The sequence below is a fragment of the Paramisgurnus dabryanus genome, chromosome 1 (genome assembly GCF_030506205.2).
Source record: "Paramisgurnus dabryanus chromosome 1, PD_genome_1.1, whole genome shotgun sequence".
Lineage (NCBI taxonomy): Eukaryota > Metazoa > Chordata > Actinopteri > Cypriniformes > Cobitidae > Paramisgurnus > Paramisgurnus dabryanus.
The window spans coordinates 32,247,418-32,255,978 of record NC_133337.1 but is presented as its reverse complement, the minus strand read 5'-3'; the positions used below and the strand labels follow the sequence as shown (position 1 = coordinate 32,255,978).

The 8,561-nt window shown below is 47.8% G+C and overlaps 1 protein-coding gene across 1 annotated transcript; it reads left to right on the top strand.

Moving 5' to 3' along the window:
• The first annotated feature begins 6,391 nt into the window (after positions 1-6,391).
• Positions 6,392-8,063, top strand: LOC135779062 (ladderlectin-like). The gene is made up of 6 exons (XM_065289708.2): positions 6,392-6,475; positions 6,554-6,621; positions 6,790-6,875; positions 6,979-7,104; positions 7,290-7,404; positions 7,941-8,063. Exons 2-6 carry the CDS (start codon positions 6,561-6,563, stop codon positions 8,012-8,014), a joined length of 462 nt encoding a protein of 153 aa, XP_065145780.1. The 5' UTR covers positions 6,392-6,475; positions 6,554-6,560; the 3' UTR covers positions 8,015-8,063.
• Positions 8,064-8,561: the final 498 nt, after the last annotated feature.

The following is an 8,561-nucleotide window of genomic DNA, read 5'->3' as shown; positions in this document are numbered from 1 at the left end:
GCAACCATCCGAGGTCCCGATGGAGACGGAGAGCGCGCGTTCTGCGTCGCTTTCTACCTCTGCCGGGCCTCCCGAGGATTCGATATCTATCGTAGCATCGGAGGGGGGGCCGTCATTTTCGGACGTTGATCCGGATCCTCTCCCTCCTTCGGGAAGGGTTGCGGTTCCCGATCTCGATCCGGAGATGACTGCCATGCTCGCTCGGGCCGCGGAGACGGTCGGGTTGGAGTGGAGAGCTCCTCCCCCTCCCGTACCGTCCCGCCTAGATGATTGGTACTTTGGGGCTGCACGGGCTTCACAGTCTTCCCCTCCAGTACCTTTCTTTCCCGAGGTGCATGATGAGCTGACTCGGTCGTGGAAAACCCCGTTTTCCTCCCGGAACCGGCCGCATCAGCCATCACCCCTCACCTCCCTCGATGGCGGGGCTGCTAAAGGGTATGCCGGTATCCCGACAGTGGAGCGTTCGGTAGCGATGCAGTTGTGTCCTGCCGGCGTTTCCTACTGGAAGGACCGTCCGACCCTTCCCTCACAGGCCTGCAGACATTCGTCAGCTCTGACGGAGTCTGCATACCGGGCTTGTGGGGAGGCAGCCTCAGCCATACATGCCATGGCTTTGTTGCAGGTTCATCAGGCTAAGGCTCTGAAGGACCTGCACGAGGGAGGTCACGATTCGGCGGTCTTTAAAGACCTACGTGCGGCTACGGATCTGGCGCTACGTGCGACTAAGACCACCGCACAGGCTGTCGGTCGTGCTATGTCCACTTTGGTGGTCCAGGAGCGCCACCTCTGGCTGTGTCTGGCGGACATGAGAGACGCCGATAAAACCCGGCTCTTGAATGCTCCGGTGTCCCAGACCGGCCTGTTCGGCGAGGCAGTAGAAGACTTCGCACAACAAGTCTCAGCCACCCAGAAGCAGACTGAGGCCCTTGCCAACATCATGCCGCGTCGGAAGAGACCAACACCTGCCCCGTCGACGTCGGCACCTCAGTCTGCCCCTCGCCGAGGGCGTCCTGCAGCGGCGGCCGCCTCCGTTCCTCATCGGGGCCCTCCTAGGAAGCGAGGAACCGGCCGTCAGCAGCCCGCCCCGCCCTCTCAGCCCGCTAAGCCTGGTGGAAAGCGTAAATCCAAGCGGCCCTGAGACGGGCGACCTGGAGGTGGAGGGGATCGCTCTTCGGGAGATGGTGAACGCACCACTCCCCCCCCCGGAGGAGGACCGGGTGGGGAATCCTTGGTTTTCTTTAATTTCCGTTCCGCCGGCTTTTCAGCCGGCACCCACAAAACCACAAAAAGAGCGAATTCCTCTTCCTCCTCCAGGTCTTCAGAGGCAGCCGGGGGTGACGGATGGGCTCATAACCCTACGTCCTCCCTCTCCTCTTTCGCCAGCGGATGTGTCGAGCGCACCGAGACATCTTCATCAGGGTCTTCTCCGCGCAGCCATCCATCAGCGGAGTCTGGTGAGTGCTCATTTACACAATATACATATCAACGCAGCCCAAGAGAGCGCGTCTCCGAGCACCCCTGTTCCGCTCGCCGCGGGTACTACGATCGTGCCGTTAATTCCCCTCGCTCGGTATCTGGAAGCTTGGCAACAACTTCCCAGCCCGTCGCGTTGGCTTTTACGCACGATCCGTCTCGGCTATGCAATACAATTCGCCCGGCGACCTCCCAAATTTACGAGCATTCGTTTCACTTTAGTGAAACCCGCCGATGCGCACGTACTACGTGCAGAGATTGCCGTCCTATTGGCGAAGGATGCGATCGAGCCGGTTCCTCCAGCCGAGATGAGGTCAGGGTTTTACAGCCCTTACTTTATTGTACCCAAGAAAAGCGGCGGTTGTGACTGATCCTGGATCTGCGCGTTCTGAATCGAGCACTTCACAAGATGCCGTTCAAAATGCTTACGCAGAAAAACATATTTCAATGCATTCGCCCACAGGATTGGTTTGCAGCCATCGACCTGAAGGACGCGTACTTTCATGTCTCAATACTTCCCCGACACAGGCCGTTTCTTCGCTTTGCGTTCGAGGGTCAGGCATACCAGTACAAAGTCTTACCGTTCGGGCTCTCTCTCTCTCCCCGCGTCTTCACGAAAGTCGCAGAGGGGGCTTTAAAGCCCCTCAGAGAGAGCGGTGTTCGCATCCTGGCATACCTCGACGATTGGCTTATTATAGCACAGTCGCGTCAGATGCTTTGCACCCATCTGGATCGGGTGCTCAAACACCTCGCCCGTCTCGGTCTTCAGGTCAACCGAGAAAAGAGCAAACTGTGTCCTACACAGAAGATCTCTTTTCTCGGCATGGAGTTGGATTCGGTCAATCTTACAGCACGTCTCACGGAGGCGCGCGTTCAGTCGATTCTGGCTTGCTTGAATACATTTTCGGGCAGGACTGCGGTCCCTCTGAAACAATTTCAGAAACTCCTGGGGCATATGGCAGCAGCCGCAGCTGTTACACCGCTCGGTTTGCTACATATGAGACCGCTTCAGCATTGGCTTCACGACCGAGTCCCGAGGAGAGCGTGGCTCACCGGCTTTCACCGTGTCACGATCACACCGAAATGCCGTCTCACTTTCACCCCGTGGTCAGACCCAGCCTTTCTCAGGGCGGGGGTGCCACTGAGGCAGGTCTCCAGACATGCAATAGTATGCACAGATGCCTCCAACACGGGGTGGGGAGCCACGTACGGCGAGCTTGCAGCTTCAGGAGTGTGGACATCACCCCAGCTGCATTGGCACATAAATTGCAGAGAACTGTGGGCTGTATATCTTGCGCTCGTCCGCTTCAGCAGCGAGTTGAGAGGCAAAGATGTATTAGTTCGCACAGACAACATTGCGACTGTTGCGTATATCAATCGCCAAGGCGGAGTGCGCTCTCGTCACATGTCGCATCTCGCCCGCCATCTCCTCTTTTGGAGTCAGAAGAATCTGAGGTCTCTTCGTGCCATTCACATCCCGGGGTCGCTCAACGCAGCGGCAGACGCGCTTTCTCGAGCAGCGCGCCCCGGCGAGTGGCGACTCCACCCTCAGTCGGTCCAGCTGATTTGGAGACGTTTCGGCAGAGCGCAGATAGATCTGTTTGCATCTCCAGAAACAACCCACTGTCGCCTATTCTATTCACTGAACGAGGGAACACTCGGCGTGGATGCATTGGCACACAGCTGGCCGAGAGGTCTTCGCAAATACGCATTTCCCCCAGTGAGCCTCATTGCGCAAACATTGTGCAAAGTCAGGGAGGACGAGGAGAAAATTATTTTAGTTGCTCCATATTGGGCCACCAGGAGTTGGTTTCCAGAGCTCACTCTCCTCGCGACAGCCCCTCCCTGGAGGATTCCCCTGAAGAGGGACCTTCTGTCTCAGGAAGGGGGGACATTATGGCACCCCCGTCCCGATCTGTGGAACCTCCATGTGTGGTCTCTGGACGGGGCGCGGAGGTTCTAGGTGATTTACCCCAGGCGGTATCTAACACCATAGCTGCAGCGCGAGCGCCGTCTACGAGACAGGCGTATACGCTGAAATGGAACCTGTTTGTTGTGTGGTGTACCTCTCAACGAGAGGACCCCCGAGAATGCTCGATCAGTATTGTGCTTTCATATCTCCAGCACCGCTTGGAGAAGAGGCTGTCACCATCTACTATTAAAGTAGATATCGCGGCAATATCCGCGCATCACGCACCCATAGACGGTAGATCTGTAGGTCAGCACGATCTGGTCATTAGGTTTTTAAGAGGTGCGCGGAGGCTGAATCCTTCACGCCCTCCCTCTATTCCTCCGTGGGACTTGTCCATGGTGCTGAAAGCCCTTCAGCACTGCCCTTTCGAGCCTCTGCTCACGGTGAGCGTCAAGTTTCTCACTATGAAGACTTTGACGCTCCTCGCATTGGCTTCTATTAAAAGGATAGGGGATCTTCATGCATTTTCGGTCAACGATTCGTGCCTTCAGTTCGGGCCGGCTGAATCCAGCGTTACACTGAGACCCCGGCCGGGCTACGTGCCTAAAATTCCCACCACTCCCTTTAGAGATCAGGTGGTGAATTTACAAGCGCTGCCTTTGGAGCAGGCAGACCCAGCCATGGCTTTGTTATGTCCTGTTCGTGCACTACGTGTGTATGTGGATCGTACTCAAAGCTTTCGGACCTCAGAACAGCTCTTTGTCTGCTACGGTGGTCAGCAGAAAGGGAAAGCTGTCACTAAACAGAGGATGTCTCATTGGATTGTAGACACAATCGCCCTGGCGTATGAGAAACAGGGCATTCCTTGCCCCTTTGGTTTGAGAGCCCATTCAACTAGAAGCGTGGCTTCATCTTGGGCTTTGGCTCGTGGTTCCTCACTTGCAGATATTTGTAGAGCTGCTGGCTGGGCGACACCTAATACGTTCACTAGATTTTACAGTGTTCGTGTTGAGCCGGTATCCTCTCGAGTTCTCTCGTCAGATCAGTGAGAGCATCGAGGGACGGCTCCTGTGTCGGCTTGGTGCCTTTCTTTTCGGTGCTGCACGACCGCACCATTATGGAAGGCAGTTAAGGCAAAAACGTTACAAAAAACTGTTTTTTGTCTCCTCCACCGCTTGGTGGCCGATGTTGCGGAGCATCGGCTGCCAGCCTCTCACTGGATGTATCCTTAAGAACCTGGGTGAGGCTAGCGTCCACAATGCGCCCCCTAGTGGTTTCTTTGTGAGTATTCCGTGGAAACTTCTGATTTACCACGTTTCCCTTAGTGGAGTTCATTCCACGCCTCTCTAGTGTACTAAGAGAGAGTATTTTTTATAGACCTCGTGTCTTTTTTATCCATCACCTTAGTGGTAGACCCCTAGAGGGTTTTCTTTCCGCAGCGATCTTAGTCCCGCCTGACGAGTTCGCTTCCCAGTTCGCCTAGTCACTATCGTGGGTTAAGGAACAAGTAGTGACCAGCCTCTGCTTCAACCCCATTTCCGTTCCCTGAATAGGGAGAGTCGGAGGGTTTACGCAGGCACTGGAAGGGTCAGCTTCAGTGGCGCTTTGGTAGGGATTCCCAATTCGTCGGTCACGACGTGACGTCGTAGTGACCGACTGAAAGGGAACGTCTCGGTTACATATGTAACCCTCGTTCCCTGAAGGAAGGGAACGGAGACGTCACATCCCGTCGCCACAGTTTGCTGTTCCACTGCTGATACCGGCCGGACCCTTTCCTTCTGTCCAGCTTTCTCAGCAAAAAAATAGCTGATTTGATAACTGCACCTGCCGCTCATTAAATACCTGCGCGGCGGGGCGGCGCCGGCAGATGCAATTATCTGCATGCCAAGTTCATTGGCGTTTTAAAGGTTTCTCGAAGCAGATAGGTCACCCGCGAAGCGGTTCCCAATTCGTCGGTCACGACGTGACGTCTCCGTTCCCTTCCTTCAGGGAACGAGGGTTACATATGTAACCGAGACGTTTTGTACCTTAATTTCTGACAATGAACGATAAACAAGAATAACTAAAACACTACCAAATGATACTAAAAAACGAAAGCATAAAAAAGATGAAAACTAAAATGCAAAGAAAAGAAAATTGAAGTGACTGAGTTAAATTTATGGCAGAATGTTTCCTGTTTCTGATAAGATGAAAACCTTACTTCTAATAACCCAAATAACCAAATAATTATCTGCAAACATTAAAGAAACTCAGTTATGCAATCTATGGTAAATAGTTACTGAAAGAATACACCAATGCCAAGGTTTTTGGGCAAGAGGTTTGTTTACATGATATTTACTTTTTGTGTGGTCAGATGAGCTGTCCGGTGGTGGGCCCGTCGGCCATGGTTCAGGCTTTTACGTGCTGCAAATGGGAATGAGTCAGGTTCAGTTCAACAGCCTTGAACACGAAGTGATGTGAAATGCTGATCAGCTGTTCAGCTTAAAAAAAGTTCATTTGCTGCCTTAAAATTCAACTTTAAAATATTAGTTGACACAAACAGTTTTAAACAGTTTCTCGTTTTGAGTCAACTAATATTTTTAATTTGAATGAACTCAAAATTTTAAGTCGCTTTTTAAGTTGAAACATTTCTTTACCATTTATATCAAGCAGACTGCAATAAAACTCTTACAAAAATGCTTCTTTGCATGATCACACACATTAAAGAAACACACTAAAAATACAAAAATAAACAAATCAATATATGGAATATATTTATATAAAATACTTGCAATAAACAGTAAAATAACAAAATCTAATGTAAAGACATGAGTCAATAAAAATATGTAAAACATCCATAAATGTAAAATATACTGAAAGAAATGTGAACACAGAAAAGTGTTCATGTGTCAGATCAGGATGTTTATTTTGATAACCATCACATTTCATCATATATTGTATACATATATACAAGTTCATGATATCCAGATTTACTTTTCTTGTTTATGTTATGGAGTCCCTCCCACTGAACAAAAGTATAAAAGATAGGACTCCTCATTGACCATCACACAATCTACACTGAAGTTCTGAAAGTGAAGATTTGACAAAAAGGTGAGTTTTTATAACATTAACTTCAGCAGTGTACATATGAGTGCAGATGTGTCACTTTTCCTGTTCATTCATTTTCAGATTCATCATGGCAGTCATGAGAGCTCTTGTGCTTCTTTTCTTGGTCTTTTCTGCTGGGAATGCAGCAGGTAACCAAGATGTTTACCAAACCCTGTAACCAATATTCCAGATTAAATTCCCATACAACTTTGAAGGAGTGTAACTTGTAAAAGAATAACATGATCAACATTTAAAGCACTTCTACACAGAAACATACAACTGATAATGTGACTTTATATTACCGTTCTAATATATAGCTCATCACTGCCCACATGGATGGACACCTTTTGGTCTGCAATGCTTCAAATTCTTCTCCGAGTCAGTTAACTGGGCCACAGCTGAGGTACTGTTATTTAGTTATTCAGACATTGTTCAAGGATATTTGTTGCCCTGTCTTGAACAGATTATATTTTATATTTGCACTAAAATAATCTCTCTCTCTTTAGAAAAACTGTCAATCTATTGATGCAAATCTTGCATCTGTGCGCAATAAAGTGGAATACAACTTTCTCCTGAGTCTGATTGTGCCTGCTGACACACTTGTTTGGATTGGTGGCCATGATGGTGAAATTGTAAATCATTTTGCTTTGAAATGCATACTTGCTAGTCTGAAATTAATGGTTGTAATATAAAACTGATTTTTGTTTCTATAGATACAATACTGTTTTATTTTTTCAATATAAATTACTAAATTATATCATTAATGGAGTGTGAATACATTATTATAAAACTTCTACTGACTCTCCTCACTCATTAGGAAGGACAATGGCTGTGGTCTGATGGATCTCAATTAGATTTTACCGACTGGTGCTCTGGCGAACCCAACAACTATCAGGGTAACCCTGAGAGCTGCCTAATGATAAACTGGACCAGTAAGAATAAATCCTATCTTTATTTACAGTCTTAATATTTTATAGCATTCAGTATTAAATGGGCTAGTGTAGTTGTCAATGTTACGTGCTATGGTCAGATCCCTTTTAATTGTAAATTTTCATTGGACTTCATTATATCATTAATCTACCCCAAAACGAAGAATCATAAATGGAAATTTAAAATGTCTTTAACATTTGTCAGTTTTTCTTAATAAATTTAGACAGTGAGTCTCCAACATTGTTCCTGGAGGGCACCTGTCTCTAATTTAAACCTTTTGCAACAACAGTTGAAACTTTAGCTCTGCCTCCCGTTTCTCTTGATAGTTGCTGAAATGTTTCTACACCTCGTATCCACCTGTGCTAATTTTAAATTGATGGGACATTATGTGGGAACATGCACACACCTGTTTAAAGTCCTTACAGCTGATAATGCATACAGTATCAGGGGTCTGAATACTTCCTGAATGCACTTTTATTAGTCTAATATCAAACTACAGCTGTAACTGTACTGATTTTATTTTCATCTTATCCCACAGATAACAAGTGCTGGAATGATGCGCAGTGTTCATCCGCATTCAGCTACATTTGTGCCAAACCTCTGAGATCGTGAAAAATCTATCTGTTTCAATGTTTTACATTAAAACAATTTCACGTCTGGACTATGTATCATACTTGTTAGTCTGTTTAAACTTGCTTGCTGTCGTGCTTTCACTAGGGTTTTCAACAACGTCACTTCAGGATCAGTGGCGTCGCCATCCCATTTTATCGGGGCTTCAGCCCGGGGTAAATTGAGCTCAGCCCGGGTGGCCAAAAAAAATACAAACTATAAACCATTAAATATCTAGAGGGGGCTGAGACAGCTTTCATTCAGCCTGTAATGAGCCATTTAACCATCAAAGTGATTACAAAGCTGGTGACAAACATAAAACAGCATTAAAAACCCAAGCTTCTTGGAAATGAACATGAATGAACATGTTTCATGGGAATGTGTTTAAAAATGTTCACTGAAATGTATGCAAATGCCCTATGCATAAGCAAAGCATTTGTAATTACAGCTAAAAATTGTAATCTTAAAAGTTTTTTGTATCCTGCAATGTAGTATATTTGTGTTGGTTTGCCACACACTGATCTGATTTCATGATTTTGTAGAGGGTGCG